This window comes from Crocodylus porosus, unplaced genomic scaffold, assembly GCF_001723895.1.
Source record: "Crocodylus porosus isolate Cpor-Errol unplaced genomic scaffold, CroPor_comp1, whole genome shotgun sequence".
Lineage (NCBI taxonomy): Eukaryota > Metazoa > Chordata > Crocodylia > Crocodylidae > Crocodylus > Crocodylus porosus.
In genome coordinates, this window is record NW_017728931.1 from 72,119,629 (window position 1) to 72,142,201 (window position 22,573).

Genomic DNA, 22,573 nt, shown 5'->3' on the forward strand with positions numbered 1-22,573 from the left:
TTCTCCGGGGAGGTAACTGTTTTGGCATTTCTGGGAGACTTTCCCACCATGGACAGCCCTGCCAGACTGCTCTTCCCCAGCAGGGTGCAGTTTTTGAACTTACCCAGGACCAAGAGCCTCCTACTATCTCCATAGCTCCTGCTCGTTCCTCCAGAGTATTCCTGAACAGCTTCTCAGCCAGCTGTTGTCTTTCTGGCTACCTGCAGCAGACTGCTGCCTCTGTCATGTGGCCCTAGCCTTAAAATGGCTGCCTCATCAGGGCTGTCCTGCACTTGCCAGCTGCTCCCATCCCTTAAAGTAGTAGGCACCAAAGGCACTCTGCCACCGGCAACTAAGCACTAACATATCTCCCTGTGACTGGGGGCTAGTGGGGATGACCTAACATGAATAGGGGATCTGGTACAGAAGTCTGATGGACTGGTCTAACCTAAGTCAATGAAGTCTGATACCTCATCAGTCCAGGTCTATGTTAGACTGGGTTTCACCATTTTAAAACCAGACTATGTGCCCTGAACTTCTGATTGTGACAGCTGAAAATTATGTCTGTGTGATAAAGATGCTTGCTGAAGGCTCTATGAAGATTAGACCAAGTGTTTTTCTGTATTTGTTTAGATACTAAGCTATATGTTGTTGCTAAGAGCCTAATTAAAGTTTAAGATGTAGTAAGGCCTTGTATAAAGGCCTAGTAAATTTAGCAAAGCCTTAAAGTTGTAAGACCCTGTGGTGTAGTTAAAATTAACCTTATCAAAGGAATGCAAGGCTTGTACTGCTATTGGTCAGTCTAAGGACAGTTGAAGTAAAAAGAATCTGAGTGGCTGTACATTATCAGTACCATTCAGAAGCTATAAATTGGCAGGAATATCCAGAAATCATTCTAAAGGAAGATACAGCTCTGTGAAAAGGATTAGTTAGCTGTTGGCCTGGATCATTGGGCCCGTGGATCTCGAGGAGCCCAAGGACTGAATTCCAGGGTCCTTCCCAGGACCTCTCGGACAGCACTGATCAGGGTTGCTTGACTTTGCTGAACTTTGTGGAAAGATAAACCTGTTGTACATCAGGCATCAGAGGGGACTGCTGATAAGTTGCCGACGTGAACTGGTCTCACCTGTCATTGTTTATCTTGTTACTACACGTAGTTGTGTTTTTGTTAAGTCAGTAAACCTTTCTTACCTTTCTACCCCGACCATACTCTTAATCCCAAACCCTCCGCAGGTGGCTGGGACACTGATTTGTTATGGGTGTAAACAGGTTTTTGGTCACTTATACCAGTTTATATTCAATGCCTGTATCTGGCGTTGGACAGGGGGAGATTAGCTTTGAAGGGACAATAAGGGGGGAAAGCGGGATCTTCTGCATGCAAGGCGGGGGAGTGGGAGTAGGTAGGAATGTTACTGAATACAGCTGGGAGGGAATTGTTTTTACTAAAGGTGGGCTGGGAAGCAAGTTTGGGTGAAACAGGGGGTTGACATTCTCCTTGGTCAGAGGTAGAGGAGTAGGAGCTTTGGGGAGTGGGTAGTTTGCTGCTGAATTTCGCTTTTTTTCTCTGGGCTCAGGGAGAGGGAGAGTTTGTCCATTCTTATTTTAATATTTTACTTTGTTTTTATAGATCTGTTTCTTTCATTGTAAATCACCTTGAGCCTTTTCGGGAAGTGTGGCATATACATTGAATAAATACCTCTCTTTAATTACTTCTTTAAGCTGGCTTTTATCTCTACCAAATTCTACGATGGATGGGAGGTGGGGCAGAAGTGGGTGCTTGCGCACTCTGAAACAGGACTGTTTAATGTGACCAGTCCAGCTCAATTAAGAACTCTAAATTACTGTATAAAAATGAGAACTTTTTTCTTGGAGAGCCTGAGAAGCTGATTTTAAAAACCCCTCTTTTACCAAATAAGCACGTGTTTAGATGATTAAACAATATGTTTATATTCTCATCCACACAGATGGCCTGAGAAATGTTCTGACAGTCAAAGGCCCAGTATTTCCCCTATATTTAAAACAAGACATAGGGCATTTTTACACATACAAGCCAGGAGCTTTGAAATGCTTCAAAGAGCTGCAATTGTGTAAGCTGTGTAAGTGTCAGAATGTGCATCAGCGCTGAGAAAATGGTAGGTGCTTTAGTTCAAAAATGCACCACTGCCATTTTCTGTCTGCTGACACACATTTTGCCGCTTATACAACTGCACGCAGCACAGCATGGTGCATATCAGCTTGCATGTGAAGCAGACTCAATTCATTGAAGTGGCAGATCTCTGGTGTCACAGGACAAAAACGTATGTGTATAAATGCCCATAGATGTAAGAATTAAAGACACTACCAGGGAGACAGATATGCAGGCAGCGGGATTTTCTTACATTTCAATTATTTTACATTGAAAAGGCACTCTTTTGGCCTTGAAACCCTCCTATCTGCAGTATAAAACTACAAGCAAGAGGCAATTACTAGACTGGCAGCAGAACTGTACTGCTACCCAACATGTCCACAGGGAGTTGATAGAGGAATGACCTCCAGAGAAAGTTAGTTGCAAAAAAAGAAGTAACACTCAGTCACTGACCAAGCAGTAGCAGCACCACCAGGATATAGTGGAGACAGTAGATACAATGCTTTCCCTCCTGAAAACTGACATACATCCATGTATCCCTTGATAGTGCTGTGCCAAGGTGTCACCACTAGAATAAGCCTGCCCAGCCCATAGACATAGGTCTACAAGTCCTCAACAGTAGAACAGAGAGAGGAAGATGTTAGAATCTCAACAGCTGCAAAAGTGGACAAAGGTTGTAGTGATACAAGATCTCCAATTGTCTTGGCCTCCTTGCCATTGAATTAAGGTCCCATTCTGTCAAGAACCGTGTGGAAGCTGATGTGCAGAAGCTTCTCCATGATAAAAGAAATCACACACAGGCAGCTTCCATGAAACTGGATTTTCCAGCACATTTTTTAGGCTCTTTGGCAACTAGATGATGGGAGCAGGACTGTGAGGTCTGGAAGCTCCTAGTCATGAATTGGCATGAAGGTGGCAGTTACAAGAAAGTCATCTAGCACTTGGACAAGGCAGGAGTGTGATTTAGCAGCTGTAACTTCAGGATCCACTCTGCTTACCACACATGGGGAGGGGGCTAGAAAAGGTGCCCTAAACATAGCCTCTCTGCTTTCTTCCTGAATGGATAACCATGCCTAGTGGGATCACCTTTACTGTGGTTGAAATCAACAAAGGCATACAACCAGTTTCAGAACCTGGAGCACCAGGACTCTCATGGACAATCCTAATAGTGAACACTTAGAGCACTGCACCACAATTGTGACTTGAGAATTCAGGCAACAACATTGACATAGATGCACTGAGCAAGACCCAGAGAGCAGCAGATGGGCAACTCAAAGAACATGAAGGTGGCTACACTTTCATCTGGAAGGGTGAACAGGAAAAAGAATACCAGCTCCACAGAGTTGGTTTTGCCATCAAGAACAAAATAATAAACCAACTCAATTAGTTGCCTATCAGAATTAATGAGCACCTACATGACAACTGATGGACAGCACATATGCCATTGTCATCAGTGAGTATGCCCTGACTCTTGATGCTGCCAATGAAACCAAGGAGGAAATCTAAGCCAGCCTTGACCAAATCCTTTCTGATGTTCTGGAAGGAGAAAGACTAAACTTTCTAGGCATTTTAAAGCCAGAATCAAAAGGGACTCAAACTGCTGGAACAGAAACACCAGCAAGGAAGGAGTAGGAAAGGTCAAGTTCAGCATCCTCCTCCTCCTAACCAAATATGAGGAACAAACTCTTCATCATCAACACCTTGGTTCTGCTAGAAAAACAAGCACATGACATCATGGCAGCACACATGATCTAAACATTGGTACCTGACTGATTAAGTCATTGGTCATGCCTCGGATCTCAAAGATGTCTGCATTACCCAAGCTATGCTAGGAGCTGACAACTGCTGGATGCTCATTGACTCATCTGTTTGGTTATGTCACTCAAACTGCCTCCCAAGCAATGGCTGCAGCAGAAGTAATGCTGGTGGAAGATCAGCAATGAAGGACTCAAGGACCCAATTAAGCAAGACCTCTTCTACCAGTGCTCAACAAAAAACTGGCAAATTCCAATCAACAACAATGGGAAAATGTTGACAGCACGTGGGGTGCCTTCAAGTTCACTGTCATCAGTGCCTATGAAGAGACACTTAGACTCTGTACTAGGAAACATCAAAGACTGGTTTCATGAGACTGACCAGGAGAGTCAAGAGTTGATCAACTGCAAGCACAAGGCCTTTTGTGTTTAGTGAATGACATCAACTCCAAGCAAAAGAAATCAAATAACCAACAAACCAAGGCTAAGTTTCAAAGGAGCACCTGCAATATGAAGAACAGATGGTGAGAAGACAAGGTTAAGGAGATTCAACATCTCACTGACATGCACAATATGTGCATTTTTTCAATGCCACCATAGCCATCTATGGTCTGACTACTCAGGAACCAACCCCCTTCAGATCTAAGGATGGAGGAGACTTGATCAAGGAAAGGAGAGCCATCAATGCTCATTGGAAGGAGTACTTTGAAACTCTTCTCAGTCAAAACTCTGTTGCTGAGAGTGCTCTCAACTCCCTCCTGCAATACCCAGTCAGAGACTATTTTGGAATTCCTCCAACACTTGACGAGGTGAGGGAAGCCATCAAAGCAGATGAAGAATGACAGTGCATCTGAAGCTGATGGAATCCCTGCTGAAATTTTCAAGCAGAGGGGAGAGGAGCTCATATCCCAGGTCCTGCCCTCATTTTAAGGACTTGGAATAATGAGGAAATCCCAGATGACTTCAGGGACATCGTGATGGTGACAATCTTCAGGAAAGGAGACAAGGCCAACTAAAAGTAATGCAGGGGTCACCTTTCTGTCCACCACAGGAAAGACCATTGCAAGAACCCTCCTGAGCTGTCTCCTTCCACTTGCTGAAGAGTTCTTCCCAGAATCTCAGTGTGGGTTTAGGGCATCAAGATGCACATCTAATGTCAGCTTGCCAGCTGCAGGAAAAATGCTGGGAACAACATAAACCTGCTACATGGCCTTCTTTGACCTCACAAAACCCTTCAACTCCATCAACTAAGAAGCACTGTGGAGGATCCTTCTGAAGTACAGATGCCCACCAAAATTTATCACCATTCTTTGAATGTTCCATGATGGTATGCAAGTAGTTGTTCTCAACGTCAGATCTATCACAGATCCCTCTGAGGTTAAGATGGGAGTTAAGCAAGGCTGCATCATTGCTCCAAAATTCTTCTTGATATTCCTTACCACAATGTTACATCTGACCCCCAGCAAGCTTCTAGTCAGAGTGGAGTTAAATTACCAAATAGATGGTAAGCTGTTTAATCTCATTTTACTCCAAGCCAAAACCAAGACCACGCTGATCTCAATCACTGAGCTCCAGTACACTGATGATACTGCAGTTTGTGCTCACTTGGAAACAGACTTTCAGGCAATTGTCAATGTTTTTAGTGAGGCATGCAGGAAAATGGGTCTGACTCCTAACATTCAGAAGACTAAGGTCCTTCATCAACAAGCTCTTAATAAGCAGTCCCCTACTTCAGTAATCCAGATTCATGGTGCGAGTCTAAAGAATGCTGAGTATTCCCGTACCTCGGAAGCCATCTCTCACAGAAGGCTGACATTGATGAAGAAATCCAGCAGTGCTTCAAATGTGCACGTGCAACCTTTGGCTGCATGAGGAAATGGATGTTCATAGATGGTGACATCAGATCCAAAAACAAGTTCATGGTTTATCAAGAAGTTGTAATCCCCACCTTATTGTATGGAGCTGAGATGTGGACAATGTACAGAAGACACCTCAAGTCAATGGAGAAGTACCATCAACACTGTCTGTGGATGATCCTTCGAATTCTGTGGGAAGACAGATGTACCAATATTAGGGTCCTCTTGCAAGCAAACACCATAAGCATCGAGGCAAAGATCATCCAACATCAACTTCACTGGCTGGCCACATCATCTGGATGGTCTGACTTCAGACTTCTGAAGCAAGTTTTATTCTCCCTGCTCAGTCAAGGCGTATGTTCAAGAAGAGGGCAGAGAAAGTACTTCAAGGATGTCCTCAAGACCAACTTAAAAAAAATGTAACATCATCATCAGTGTGTAGGACACTATCACCCAGGACCACCTCAAATGAATGAAGTCTTCTGCAAGGATGTCAGTACTCTGAAACCTTATGACAACAGAGGAGATGAAAAACAGAAACAGCAGAAATAGCGTGTCATGGACTAAATGAAGAATCCAGAGACACCCACCACACAGAGAAACACATACCCAAGTTGTAACTGAATCTGCCAATCCTGCATCAGGCTCATCAGCCCATATTTGTACCGATAGACAGGACAATCATGGAAGACAATCACCCTCGACTGCGAGGGATTGCCAAAGAAGATTAGACTGCAATTCACTCTAATGAGATCTGAAGTCATCATAGGAAGGTGATGTTGGACCCTATATTCAGAGAGGATATATTCTTGAGGGAAGAATAAGTTATATAGCTTAAATTACAATTTGTGATTATGTTTATTTTTTGAAGAAATAAGAGGAAAATTGATCTCTCCATCAGTGGAAAACTTTAAATACGGGCTAAAGACCAAAAAACAGTTTGGCTGCTAACAACTTACAGCTTGTCTTATACTCCCCAGGCATATCTGCACTACTTGCACAATGAACAAAGGCTTAAATCAAATAGAAATTCCCTGTTTCACATTACTACTATATATTGCTTCATTTTAGCCATTTTTTTTTTAGCTCTGCTGACTGTCCTTCCTGCCCCACAAATGGCAGCAAAGTACCCTTCACATCTGTCTTCCGTTTGAATGTTGTTTAAACTGGTAGAAAGTATAATCTTATTGTATGCTTTCAGAAAAAAAAACTAAACTATATATAGTTGTTATTATTATTATTATTATCATATAACATTTTATTGTCCAGTTTATTGTACTGGTTTTAGTAAAAACTGTAAATAACTACTACTACAAATACCTGACATGGAGCCAGTTTTGAACTTATTAAAAATTCATCAAACCTGAGATATTTTAAATGAAACAATTAACAATTTTAAATTAACCAAAATTTTCATCTAATTCCAGAAATGTTTGTTTATCCCATTACATGCTGCCATCTAATGGCCAAATAACTGAGTTGTTCCTTTAACTGAATTGCCTTACTCTGAAGTAATTGCTTTCCTTCAGCCAAAAAATGTATTAGTTAAACAATCTTTGAAAGCTTCCAAATGAAGATAAATTTGATTATAGAGTGTTTTAATTGTTGTGTATGCCTGAGAAAGTAGAAGGGGAAGATATCTATACAGTATTTTCCTGTATATTCTGGTTTTTTAGTGGTGGGGTGGGCAGTTCCTAACATGCCTAGACTAAGGAGGAAGTGAACTAGAAACACACCTGTTTTTCATATACAGATTTCAGAAATGGCTCTGAAGAGAGAACTGAAACTAATCATCACATGTAGCAAGAAAATAACTTTTACTAACTTTATTTCTATAACCCCACTTACCTCCAGCCGGAGTGAAAATTGTAAGATTAGCCTTAGGCCCCACACCAGCACTTGTCTCAGCACCAACATACACATCATATGTTGTAAATGGTATTAGGTTATTAAATATAAACTTGAGATCTTTAGTGCTGTTATCCACAATACAACCTAAATTGAAACAGAAAAGAAATATTAGTATAAATATTAAAACAGTATTTCATTTATGTGTTGAATGTAGTTATTTTTTCTCACAATGAAATAAAAATCAAACAATGATAAAAATGTTCATTTACATTAAGATTTCATTAGTGATGGGTCCCATAGTAAGTGATATTGCATACCTTTGATAAAATACTTAAATACTATTTGCAATACATATTACACTTCTGAATCACAGAGAGTGTACTTCTTGTTAATTTCTTTTCTAATACTGCACTTTCTGTCCAGTGTTGATAAGAGACTCAAAGAACCAATCTCCCAGAGATGCATATGAGTGGGAGATGGCTGGTGGAGCTATTAGGTCAGAGGAAGAAAGAGAGACCTTAAATATACACAATATAGAGGTACCCATTATGTGTACCCTCACTGCCTTGAATGGGACAATGCAAGAGGAGTCAGAGGTGAGTTAAATCCAAGGGGACCAACCCTAAACATAGGTTAGATGGCTATTAACTGGACCCAAATAAACTTCTGATTTTTGGAATAGAAGAATTCAATGCAATAAAAGTTTCCACTTGAAAATGTATCCCTTTGCTCTCCTTGATTTAAATGATAACTTAACATACTGGCTCTCTAAAAAAGTGGAAGAGATAAGCCTGTGTGTGTGTCTGTTTCAGGTATCTCCAGCAGCAATGGTCCTCTGTGAATAAAAATGTCCTTTTCACTGAAAAACTAACAGAAACACAATCATCCAATATTACTTGAACAACCTCCATTTATAACAAGCTCCAAGCTTTAACAATCCCAGGAGCAAGAACTAAAAACATCATTATTCTGAGGCAGCAAATTTATTAATCCTATTATGGCAAACACCATATTTTAATTAATTTGTCTCCCAGTCTCATAGAGATTTGTTATAATGAGGTATTACTGTACTATCAAGCTAATTCTGAAACAGAAAAATTTCACTCCTGAATATCTATTTTGAAAATGAAAGTAGTTTAGTTATTGTAATAAAACTATTACAGCAATAAGAAAGGAAACATAACATTGATTCAGACTCACCAGAAGGTCCATATAGCTCAACTCTGTAGCTAAATTTTCCTGTTACTATGGTTGGTGGGTCCCAAGACACTGAAAAGGATTTTGCTGTAACATTGCCTTTAGCAAAATTCTGTGGTGCATCTTCTGGAACTAGAACAATATTGAAAACTTATTTTACACACACACACACACTCGCATATGATTCAGATTAGGGTTTCCTATTATCATCATATAATTTAACTTATATAAAATTAGTCAAGCCAGATCAGAGAAAAATTAAAAACATTGACATTGAAAAAATGTATCTTGTATTAATATTATTTTTAATTCCACTTCCTTTTATTTAAAAAAAAAAAGGGGGGGGGCGATAGTAAATTAACCAGCAAAAGAGATAGCAATATGCAAAAAACCCTGGAAGATAAGTACTAGGGACCTCATTATTGCTATTAATTTATACATAGATGGTGCTCAAATACTACTAAGGTGGGAACAACATGGAACCATAGACAGGTAGATGTTTCATGAAGGGTATGCAAAATCTTTATTTTATAGAGCAGGTCTCTTGGTATTTATTGATGACCTCAACTGTATAAAAACCCAATCCAGAAAAGATCTTAGCACATGAAAAAAAAACTCTTTCCTTTTAATGGGAATTAAAGACATGGCATTACTAGATTTTCTAAAGCATAGTTTCCTAATAGATTCTGAGTAGCAAAGTACTTCCAGAAATATCTTTTATTGGACCAACTGTATAGTTGGGAGAGATGTTAGACAATCCAGGAATGGGAAGGTGTTAGGAATATTTCTTTCCCAGATTTCAAACAATTCCCAAACCTCACCCACTCACTATCAGAAGGAAACTTCCCACTGACCAACAGACAGCAAGTGGAACGAACCTGCCTAAACAGCAAGTGCAATTTCTGTCAATACATCTCTACCATTACCACAATCAACACACCCTGTAGTACAACCTATGGATCCAATATGTCACATTTAGCTGTAGACTTATGTATCGTCCAATGCAGCAAATGACCTCACTTAAACTGTAAGAGAAACTAAGCAACCATTATGCTTCAGAATCAACTTTCCAAAAATGGTATAGAACAAAAACCTGCAATCAACAACGGGAGAATCTTTTACACTGAACAACCACTCCATTTCTGAATTCACAGTCTCTGTACTCTAGGGAAACCTACAAAATACACTTGGAAAATGAGCCGGGAACCAAAACTCAGTTTTGGTTTTACCAGACCCTAAAACCCATAGGCTAAACACAGAAATGGTTTTACGGCTCATTATAGTTTACCAAATCTTTCCATAGTCCTTCAGTTGTAACAACCTTCTTCCCTTTTGAATGACATTAATCTTTTACATAATTAAGTCCTCTTTTTCAATTACCCAGTGCTCATTTTGTAGTTACTTTCAATAACTACTCTTTGCTCCCACAGGTTTACAGCTCCCTCCTCCTTTAAGTGACTACTTTCATTTATGTAGTAGAATTAAAGAAAAGTCATTGTTTTATCTGGATAAAAAATTAGTAAGTGGAAGCAATAGCAGAAGCCTTAGCAATGTTCACAGGGAGCAAACAGGACAATCAGATACCTGAAATGTTTATATACTAATGCAGAAAGAATGGGGAAACAAAGAGGAAGAACTGGATATCCTAGTGCAATCACAAAATGTTTGTGTAACTAAGATTATGGAAACATGATGGGGTAGCTTACATGACTGGAGCATAATCATGGATGGGTATAGCTTGCTCAGGAAAGACAGGCAGGGGAAAAACGTAGGAAGCGTTGCCCTATACATAAGGGTGAAGTATACTTTTTCTGAGATGCAGTACTAAGTATAAGATAGACCTGCTGAAAGGATCTGGATAAAGGTCAGAGGGGGAAGCAGTAGTGGCAAATGTCATCGTAGCCATTTGTTACAGGCTACAAAACTAGAAGGAAGCAGCAGCAGATAAAGGCCTTCTTTAAACAACTGGCAGAAGCTTCCAAATCTCAGGACTTGGTTCTCATGGGGGCTTTAATTACTGAGACATTGGCAATTGCCATGCTCCAGCAGACTCAATTAATCCAGTCTGCTCTGACACTGGAATTCAAGCAGACTGGAGCAGCCTCTGTGCTCTGCTTCCAAAATGACCAAAACTGGTTTAAGAGAAACCTGGTTGGATGTAGTATCAGACTGAACTGACTTAAGTCAAAGCAGTTTATGGAACTTCTATGCCAGACCACCTCCTGCTTCAAGTTAACTCACAGTCCCCCAGCATCCCAGGATGCTTTGCAACCCTGGGCTGTGCTGTCTGCTCCAGCAGAGCAGGATTGGCCTGCACCTCTGCTCCCTAGCCAGAGCGCTATCACTGCTTCAGTTGGCTTAGAAGAGGATGGGGTGGGGGATGGGACCTATCTCTGAACCCCAGATGGGGTCTGCCTGTGGGGATGGGGGTAAAAGCATCCCCTCCCAGGCTTTTCCCCCATTCCCTGCTTGAGCGGAGAACAAGCAGGTGAGGGGGGGAATGGCCAGGCCCTGGCCCAGGCCAGCACACTGAGGTGGTGCAGGGGGAACCCCAGCTGGGGTCTACCTCGCCATGGGGAAGCAATCCCTCCCAGGCTTTTCTTCCCACTCTCCACTTGAGTGGAGAGTAGAGTATGGCCAGGCCTACAGGCTGAAATAGAGGGTGGGAAGGGGATTTATATCTCCTCCATGGCCCACATGAGATCACAGCCAGGCCCTCCATGGCCCACATGAGATCACAGCCACAGGTCTGCCTGGGGGGAGCAGCCCTTCCGAAGATTCCCCCCCTACTCCCCACTCAAGAGGGCAGCAGGAGGAGGGAGGGCATGAGCAGGCCCCAGCCCAGGGCCAGTACGCTGAGATGGTGTGGGGTTGGGAGGAACCTTAAACTGCTCAAGTGGGGAGTGGAGGGACAGGCTGCTTCCCACCCCCTTCAGTAGATGCCAGCTGAGGGTACTCTGTGCCCAAAAGCTCTGCTAACACCTCTTCTAACTATGGTGTAATAGGTTTAGAGTGTTGTAGTTTTAATGGTCTAGGAAATATACAAGAAGCAAGGACTTTTTGGTGGCACTTTTATTGGACTAACGATATAGTTGAGAAAAAAGTTAGACAAGCTTTCAGGTACAAAGCATCCTTCCTCAGGTCTATAAAAGCTAGGTTCTGAGCTTTGGGCCTCATCTGGAACATGCTAAGTGCTTTCTAAAAGCTGTTGAGAAATCTCACTGAAATCCCAGCACTCAACATCATGTAGGCTCCGTCTTATAAAAGCAGAACAAATTGTCCCCAGCACTCAAGCAGTGGAGGGTAGAGTGCTTCACCTGGGATGCTTAGTACCCACTCTTTGAAATATCAGCTCTGTAATCTTTGCCACCCTTTCCTATTCCCATGTGCTCCTAGTGTCATATCATGAACTGTGCTTCTTTTTTTGTGCTTTGCAACTATCTGTTTTGGCTATATATGACTCCTAGACAGTTCACAAATCCTCGTGGCCATCAGTAGCCAAGGAACTAATCCAGGTTCTCTTGTATTGGACTGAATTGTATTATAAAGGAGAACCTGGATTATATCTAAAATATAATATTATACAAGAGAACCTGGATTCTTTGCTGGGATAGGTTCCTCACCTGCTTATGAGCACACACACATCCCAATCTATTCAGTAGATCCCACCTGCTAAAACTGATTGAGCATACTGAGAAGTATATAATGAAGAAAAAAGTATATGTTGAAATATGCTCTTAGTTCTAGTTTTAAAGAGAATCACACCCTGAAGGATCCTATTCAGTATAATTTTTATTTCAAAATAATCTGAGATTTTTACATCTTGATTTTCTTCTGCACTTCAAAGATTTTAGTCCAAAAGAAACACATACCTGATTCTGGTGTTCGGACAATTGCACTGTCAATATAACCTGCTTCAGTGGTAACTGCAGAGACTTCAAAAAGGTAAGTGGTGTATGGTCTAAGATTAGTCACAACAAAGCTAATTGGTTCATTCCAGACAGAGCTCATTTTACTAGGTGCTATTTTAACCGGTGTAAGCGTAGTCTGTGAAGGAACTGTAGATTTTCCAAAAGTTGTTGAAGGTGTGGTGGTACTCCACAAAAATGATTCACTGTTATCCTATGAAGACAAAATAAGAACCATGAAAAGCCAAATCTTTAACTTAAACATTTTGTTTTAATCAGCATGGATTTGGAGCTACCTATAAATCTTTCTATTACATGCATATTACATATCATTATATAGATATTGGATAGAGATGAGCGTTTCAGTTCCTAGCAGGATAAAAATAATCTGCAAGGGTCGGTTTGAAAATAACATCTCTTAAGTGAGCCATGAACATGGAAGGTGCTCTTATTAACTTCTTGCCTAAGGCAAGAGTAATAAACTCATTAGTCTGTCTCAAGTCCCATTCCAAGAGCCCAGCAGAGACGTGCCACAGGTGCTGCTTCTGTATGACAGTGCTAGCACACACACCAACCTGAGGACCACAATGGCAATATAATTGAGTGGATGGATGGTGCTGCCTACAGGATGAAGGATGCACTATGATGGCAACTTTTTTGGGATGACAGTAAAGTGATGGTGGCTGTGCAACAGTGGCTGCACAACAAGGACAAAGACTTTTACAATGTCAGGAGATTTGCCCTTGTTCAGCTGTGTAAAAAGGCTATTGGTGGAAAAGGAGACCATGTTGAAAAATAATTGTGTTCAGAAATGAAGTGCAGATTCTGTACAACATTTTCAATAATATTGTCCGACAATAAAAGTAAAAGGCGTTACTTTGACTGTCCCTTGTATAAAAGCCTAAGAACAAGAAAAACCCAAACAAACAAGAAAAGATGGAAGCCTTGGGCATGCTCTCAGGAAAAGAATTCCATGCAAAAATCTTGGTAAATAGAGAAATCTGCCAGATCATTTGATTTTCACAACATCAAAAAGTAAACTAAAAAACATGATAAAATATATTAAATTTAAAATGTGCAGTACCAGACATGTAACGGCAAATGTGGGTGGACACAAACATTATAAAAAGACATTTGAATATAAGTTTTCCTTTCTGTGCATCAGTAAATTCAGGTTGTTAGCATCTTTCCCAATTTGACACTGGTAGTAACTCACCCAGTGTAAGCTAGGCAGTTCTTTCCATCTTATTAGGTCTCCTCTTTTACAATACAAACTCATGAATGCATACTAACAAAATGAAATATCTAATGTTCATTAAATATTCCTAGAGTTTCTTTCCGGGATTCAGCTACTTGACTCAATGAGTTTCCCAGTAACTAATTTAAAAGTGTATGCTTTTACTATGTTTTAAGTCTGAGAAAGCACTAATCAGCTTAATCAGTAAAGCTACTGATACTACAATAAATTATGTTCAGCAGGTAGCGCTATCTCTTTGCAGTTTGTACTGAAATAACTAAGCCTAAGGATATCTATTTTTCAGGTAAAATCTGAAACTCAAGTCTTTACAAACTGGTGCAATTAAAAATGGTACTTCTCGTCAGAGATGGATACTAGCTCCAGTCATGGAAAAATTCCAGCTGAGAGTAGAATTTCCACCCTGCAGGAGAGTTTGACATTTAGAAATTTGTGTTTGCTCTGAATTGGAAAGAAAAGTAAAATATATGGAATTATTTCACAGAAAATTTAAAATTCTGAAAATCTGGAAACAGTGAAATATCTAGTTTCACTAATGTGAAATCATTTCATTTTAATAAGGTAATACATTTAATTTCAATATTTCTGAAGTATTGTAAGTATAATATACATAAACCATGAGGTATGTTGCATTGTAATACAATATTAAAATAAATACAGTATTGAAGTTGAAACTCAATTAAATGATGTGCGTACCTTATCAAAATGAAATGTGCTACCATTATGTAAATGAAGAAAAAAAATGAAATATTTTATACCAAAACATTGTTTATATTAATACTTCTCATGAGATGCTTAAATTTCAATTAAACTGCATTTTCCACTAGAAAAGTATTCAGTTGAAAATACTGCTAACCTGCTCTAGCTCATACATAAAGGTCTTTATCCAAATGTATCAAGTATTAGGCTTACGTTTTGTACATGGCTTTAAGTTCTCTTTTATGCAAAGATATTATATGAGCAAAGGAGAGGTTTATTTTAGTCCTGAATCAAATTCCAGGTCCAGAAATCCTCAAATTTTGGGACCATTCAAAATTCAAATCTGGAACAACATTTTGTGGTTCTAATCTAGTTTCTAATGAAAAGGTTTTTAACACTTACATTACATTCTGGTAACCTCCCAGACAGAAGGTCCTCTACTTTAACAGAGACATCTTTCACTACAATTCCACTTCTTGCATGTTTCACACTAATCTTGAAACTAGTTATCTTTCCATTTGGTTGCCGAGGCAGAAACCAGATCAGATTTACAGCTGAATAATTTAAGGCGTCAACTGTGAGATTCACTACTTTACCTGGAGCTTGGAAACAAAACAAAACAAACAAAACCAATAAGGCATACATTTCTTCATAGCAAGTATGTATTTCAGAATCAAATCTTTTCTAATCTCAATTGCGCTTAAAAAGTAAAGAAAATCTTTTTATTCTTCTTCCTAATATCAGTTTTAAAATGTTATCTAGCTAACACTATTATTCAGGACTAAGATATCTGAGGAATCTCTTAAACTTTAAAAGTTGTTTTGCACTCCAACTCTAGAAATAATTTATATTTATTCTCTTACACAAAAGGACAGTATCTATTATTTAGCAAAATATTTTTTTCCTCCCTCTTTACGTTTCTTTGAGTTGAATGCATTCTGGAATGCATCTAATTTTCAAATACTTGGGTAAACACAGCGTGAGCATGTCACAGGAAACAAGCTTTCATTAACACCTCCAGCTGGTTGATAAGCAATCCGTTAGCTCTCAGTCTAGCTAAAATGAGAACACAGTAAAAATCAGGCCGACAGAAATAAAGCATTTGGCTCTATTAAAAGAAATCACATTTTCTGAAAGGACTTCCACCTACTATGTTTAAAGTAGCACTTAAATTTCCTGTAATTCAGAGTGATTAAAAAATATATACATCTTTGTCCATTTTTTCAGATATTGCATTTCTGACAATCACTTTGTGTTCTGTTTTACATGCACATGTACATTGATCGATCATTTCCAGAGCATAGGCGAGGAAAATAGGAAAGGGTGAATGTAAAACCAATAAAATTGGCAGGAGGGCTCATGGCTTGATGTAGGAACTGAAAACACAATTTGTAACTGCTTGGATTTCATATTAATAATGGCCCTTAAATTTCACATTTCAACATCACTGCCTTCTTATGAAAACAAACGTAGCACTTGCTTTTGCAATTAAGATCTAGCAAGCTGGATTCAAGTGAATTAACTGTGACTCCAGTTTGGTCTGGCTTTTAAATTCATGTGTGACAGAATGAGAAATTAGAGTTCTAAAACTGAAATCATTTTTTAAATTTTGATTTGACCTTAGAAAGTTATTTTTAAATCAAAATGTAATATAGATTAATATAGGCACAAAAACTAGCAAATTGGACCTGTCACTTTAGAGAAGAATAAAATAAAATGAATATTTGAAAACTCATCTTTTGGTAACTTAGACACTTTTCATTTAATACTTCCAAGTATACCATAGCTATAGTATTTTAGTTATAATTTCCCATGGAAAGCTATTGTGTGACTATGAAATACTGTTCTGTACCAGTTTTAGTTGTTCATTGAATAGTCAGTGAATGTGTTTAAATCACACTACAAAGAAATGGAATGCAGCATAATCTTATCTGGAGTGCGGAACAAGGACTCAGAAAATCAAGTATTAGTTTAAACAGAGAAACATCCAGAAGTTCAGGTGATTATCTGAACCTTTGGACCTATGCATCAGAACCAGATTATATAATCTAGAAATAATGTTATACTGTGGAGGTGAATGATAAGTAGATTAAAATATGATAAACATATGCAGGTTCAACTTTTAGAAAATCTTGCATAACTAAAGAGGAAAAGATCCTCCAAGCCTCCTGCTTTAAAGCTCCAGTTCAACAAAGCACTTATCAGTTTTTCTTTCCAGCCTTCCTTGCTTGTCTTTTCCAGACAAGAGCTCTCATGCAGATGGATATCAACTAATTGAGAACTAGCAATATTAAGTCTTTAATTATTCAAACATTTTGTATCTAAGATAAATTTTGATGTTTTAACTTTAAAAATATATGTGCATTGTCCACTTTTATTTGATCATGATTGGGGGGGGGGGTTAATTTTCAGAAAGAAAGCTCTAACTACAAATACAGTATCAGTTACGTGATAAAAAAACTCATTACAGTTAAAATGTTAACTGAAATTATAGCTTATAGTAATAATACTTTCTATTTTAAATAAATCATACATAAAAATGATTATGCAAAAATGTTGATGAAAGCAGTAATGTTGGGAAATGGTGCGATTTTATCTTGCTTAAGACTTAAAATATTGACTGTGCATTTCCACATAAACAGCTACTGTACTTGATGCCAGCTATTACTACTAGTGAGAACCACCTCTCTATGGTAAAAGTTCACTGTTTTTATTTATGTCCTATTTCATGTGATCAAACTTTTGCAAAAGTTTAAATTACAGTCACGTAAAGCTCACTGGCAGTCTGGAATGACAAAGTGCTGAACGCATCTTTAACAGATTTCAATGGGAACTGACTGTACTCACTCATCTCTCATTGCATTGAACCTACACAGAATCGCACATAAGCCCTCAATATTGTATAGAACTTTGCATGGGGTTAACCTGTAGGATCAAGATCCCATCATGTAAATTAATAATAATGATGTATTTTATACCACAATATTATGTAATATCAGCTTCACAATCCTTCTGCATGCTTTGAGTCAGATTCTCATTTGAGACATGCATTATGAATGAGCTTTAGGTATCAAAATGGAGAGCAAGAACACAGCAAGAACTATACATATATTTCTTGGAGCTGTGGGGTACAGCATGCTATGATGCCTCACTACCACTCCAAGGGGACTCCCCCGGTGCCAGGCAAGCCCTAGAGCTGCTCCTGCCCTGCTCCAGCCATGGGCTGCAGGGAGCAAATCAAAGGATGCTGGACTCTGTTGGGAACAGCAGTGAAAGTGGGTGGGTTTCTTCTTCCTGTACCTGCTCCCTGCTGCTCTCCCACCCAGATTCCCACTGGCTGGGAGCAGAGGCAGAAAGGAGTAACCCATGCCTCACTGCCATCATTGTCCCTGGCTAACAAAGGCACAGGGGGAGCCCCAGAGCTGCTCTCACACCATCCTAGGCATGGGGTACAGGAAGCAGCTGTGCAGGTGCTCGGCTCAGCTGGGAACAGCAGCATTAGCGCTGGTTCTTCCTCCCATTGCCTGCTCTCAGCCAGAAAGGAACATCTGAGGGAGGGCAAGGAGAGAGTAGGAAGGAAGCTGCCCACTGCCGTTCTGTCCTAGGCCAAGCATGGCATCCCACACAGCTACTCCTCATGGCCCCTGGCTGGAGTGGGGAAGTAGAAGCTCTCAGCCTCCTGCCATACCCTGCATCAGTGAGCAGGTGCCCCCTTAGTGCTCCTGTCCCCCACTCAACTCCCTGGTGTTCCTGGCTGCCCCAGAACTCCAGCCCCACATCCTGCCATGCTCTGAACAGCAGTGTGCCGCACGCCCTTTAGAAAAACATAGATCTACCCATGCCCAGCCCCAACCGAAGAAGCTAAGTCAGGCACAAAATTGTTATGCAGGAAACCTGACACTGCACAGTTTCAGTAGCCATGCCCAGCATAAATTGTTTAGCTACTTAATAGGCAAATGCAACATAAATTGTTTATCTATTTAACAGGCAATTCACTATTCTTGCCTTTGCTCTCCCAATCTGTCTGCATGCTGATATTTGCGGAGCTTCTGCAGAACAAGTCTAAGAACAGAGTGAGGTAGAGCTTTCCCATATATGGATGCTTTATATCCTGCTGCTACAATACAACATAACATCTCTCTATAAGAACAGTGAAGGAATCCAGTTTTACTGTGAAATGCACTAGAAATTTTTCCAGCCTCATATGAAGACCAGCAGCCAAGGGTTCTCTACTCAAATTAGGCAAGACAAAACTTTAGTAAAGTTACCACTTTCTGCTGTTTGAAAGAGGAAAGGATCACTGAATACTCCAACACCAGCACTGTTCTCAGCAGCAACCTACAACACATCAAAATAGTTACATTAGAGATTTTAGAAGATGTACAAGACAAATACATCAGATAAATGCACAGTGCAATCTATATTTGCTGAATTATGCCCTTATTTACCTGAATCCAAGATGACTTTGAATTCAAGATGACCCCCAATAATTTGATTCTAGACACAGAGAGGTATAAATTTGTTATAATAGTTCACATCTAGAATTTAATTATTGGAGGGTCATCTTAAATTTGTAACTTCCACCCACTTGCGGCACGAAAGCAGCACCAGGGAAGCAAACTGTACAGAAAGCAGAGGTGAGGGGCCAGGTTGGGGGGAAAGCAAGGGCAGGGAACAGGCGACAGGTGGTATGGGGAGCAGGAAGCCTGACCCCTTCTCCTTTGCCTCTGGTGTCTGCCCCCCCCCCCAACCATCTGCCTTCTATAACTTACTTCTACTGCCTGCCTGCTCCACTGCTGCTTTCTCCACTGCTCTGGGAGCATGGGGAGCCCTAGAGTCACTCCAGCCCTATGTTGCAGAAAGCAGCTGTGAAGGGAGCCCAGCTCAGCAGCACACAGCACTCCCTGCACACTCCTCCCCACTTCCCCGCCTTCATCACTGATTGAGAGCAGGCTGGAAGAAGGAATCTGTGTGCTGCCAAAGCTGCTCCTTGCAGTGTGGGCAAGAGAGGCTTTGGATCTCCCTCATGCCTGTAATAACTGAGAGCTGAACCACTGCTGCCAAGTGCTGTGGGGAGCCAGTGTGCAGGGAGTGTGGCTAGCTGGAAACTGTAGCAGTAATGCAGAGATTCTGCCTTCCCTGCCTGGCTTCCTGCCAATGAGAGAGATGAAGGGATGGGTGCCAGGCAGCAAGCAAACTCTGGAAGCAGGACTCTGCATGCTGCTGATGTTGTTCATGGCCTAGCCAGGGTCTCTGAACAGCTGCCCCTCAGCTCTCAGTGGTCTGATACTCAGTTCTAAGATGAGGCATTGTTTTCCCATGATGAACAGGTGGGGTAGGGGGAACTCATCTCGGAATTGAGGAAATGCAGTATTTATACAAATGAATACCTGTTTTTCAGCTTAAATGGTCTCGTTTACATTTAACTTTTAAAGAACAAAAACATTAAATATAATATTTCTCAAACAATACAGATTCACTTCAGGAAAAGCCCATTTACTTGCCAATGCCCATTTTCTCTTTAGAAGTACAAGGGTTTCTGAGTAACTGCAACAATGTACGGACTCACTGTTTGTGTCACCTGTGTGACCACAACATGGGTGGTAAGGCCTCAATACTAGGAAGATACAAGCCCAGGAGTCAGGAGCAGGCAGGGTCAGGAGACCAAAAGTAGCAAACCAGGAACTAGAATCATGGGTCAAGGACTAGAGCTAGATACAACCAAAAACTAGCAGCCAGAAACTGGGAACTGGAAGCTAGGAACCTGGGTACTCGAAGCCAACACACCAGGGACAACACAACAGGAGACTAAATAGGGAATTCAGAGCTAGGAACTAGGCAAAGAACTGGGAAACATGGCATCAGGAAGACACAGCAGGAACCAAAAGGGGAAACAGGAAGCCAGACCAGGAGTAAGGACTCAGCAGCCAAAGGACAGGTCCTATCTTGTTGCATATTGCAGGGGCTGCTGCTTATATCCCAGCAGCCACCTCCATGCTGATAAGTGGGGCAATTAAACAGCCCGTTGCCCTGATTCCTAATGCTTGCTCGAATGGCAATTTCATTTGTAACAGGTATGAAAATCCCTAAGCTGACAGACCAAATTGCTGGCAGCTAAAAATGAAGGAATGCTCAGTCTGCCTATGCCAGTTATTATTACTGGGGAGAGCCACCAGCCCTTCCACACAACAAATCTGATGCCAAAGGCTCAGATTTGACAGTGGTTAAATATCCTCAGTTACTACACCAAAATTCTGTTTCACTTAATGGACCTACATGACACTTTACCAGTTGCATAAACAGCCCTTTTGGCATAGTTTGTGATTCTATTACCCTCACAGTATGCACACAGAAGAATATGCATATATACTGAGCATGCTTAGCAGGGAGGTAAAGCACTGGCCGGGCAGGTACTCAGCCATGTATGCGCAGTAGCTGTACACACAAGTCTTAAAACTGTAACTGTAGTCATGTCTGTTTACACTAGAGGAGGAAAAGGAAGACCCTCCTGTGTTTTAGCTTTAGGAGTTCAGTGATTAGGGCACCTGGCCAGGAAGCCAACAATGTTAATGAGAAAGAAGAACACATCTAGGACACAAACTAATTCTATAGATTTACAAAACTAAATGGGATTGTAGGGAATTACAAAAGAAACTAGAATAGCCAACTAAGGCAATGACAGTAGTGTAAAGGGCATACTGAAGTACATGTGGGAAAGCATCATTTTAACTGCACTTACACATTGATTGGTCCTAGATACACTGCAACAACTTGGAAAAGTTTTCTAGAAATACTTATTGATGGCTGGCAGATTTGATAGATGATAGGGTATATTATGACGGAAAGAAAATAATGCTGAAGACATTACAATATCAAAATATAAATAAATCTAAGGGTATGTACTCACCTTACTGATATCAGTTTTGGTCACCACAAAAAGATATAGTGGAAACAGAAAAGTTCCAGGAAGGACAACAAAAATTATTAGAGGCAAGAAGCATTTCCATATGAGGAGAAAATAAAACGATTAGGACAACTTAGTTTAGAATTGAAATATATTATAGAAAAAGAGGAACTATGGCATTTTCAGTAGTAAAGAGATTAGTTATATACACCTGTAAACCCTCTATCATGATAGGAGAAAAATGAGACATGAAATTAATTTGAAAAAGCATCGAATTAAAAACTAATATATGAAAATAAAGATTTGCAGAATGTAAAATTAACTTGTAGAACTGTATCATAAAATATTATCATGGGAGACAATATAATTGGTTATAATAGACTATTAGACTTCATTAAATGAAAGCATCCTCTATAGTAAAACAAGCTACGATGAATATTTATAAGGAATATTAATTCTTACTGTTTGAGTCATAAGGCTACAAGTAATTTCTTACAGGCAGGAAAGTCCCTGCAGACATATATTATTACATAATTATCCATCTTGAGGGATTTTTATACCTTTCAGTAATGGTCCCTGACAAATAATGGGTACCACATCAATAATTTCTGAAACACCATGGCAATGGGCAAATATCTACAGAAAAACATAACTATCCATTGAATGGATCTGATATAATAATACAGTGATCCTTTATGACTGAACTTCCACTTCATTTAAATAATAGTCATTAATGTAATTATCATTGTCTACAAAGTTTTCTTTCCCTGTCAAGAAGGAAAATTAAGACTCATCCTACTGAAAGGAAAAGTAGAAATATTATTTCTACTTAACAGTAACAATGAACCAAATCACCTACATCAGAGCCTACTACCTAAAAGGGGGAGTGCAGATTGACCTTCTGGGTGGCCACACATATGAGGATGAGAATTTCCCCCCATTATTAGCACTTTTATCTGCATATCTGCTAGTACCATATTGACACAGATCCAAAACTGGGTCAGATCAAAAGGGGCCAGGCAATACAGAGATAGTGTGAGGCCAC

General features: G+C 40.1%; 1 protein-coding gene across 6 annotated transcripts in view; it reads right to left on the reverse strand.

Annotated features, from left to right (window-relative positions):
• The window catches only part of PTPRQ (protein tyrosine phosphatase, receptor type Q), a 217,037-nt gene that overhangs the window by 137,767 nt on the left and 56,697 nt on the right, over window positions 1-22,573 (reverse strand). For all 6 annotated transcript variants that reach the window (XM_019543153.1, XM_019543150.1, XM_019543152.1 and 3 more), the window contains exons 21-25: window positions 18,893-18,962; window positions 15,027-15,226; window positions 12,635-12,884; window positions 8,766-8,894; window positions 7,563-7,709 (exon numbers count right to left, since the gene is read on the reverse strand). In XM_019543153.1, coding sequence (XP_019398698.1) covers window positions 7,563-7,709; window positions 8,766-8,894; window positions 12,635-12,884; window positions 15,027-15,226; window positions 18,893-18,962 — 796 coding nt within the window. The remainder of the gene's footprint in view (window positions 1-7,562; window positions 7,710-8,765; window positions 8,895-12,634; window positions 12,885-15,026; window positions 15,227-18,892; window positions 18,963-22,573) is intronic.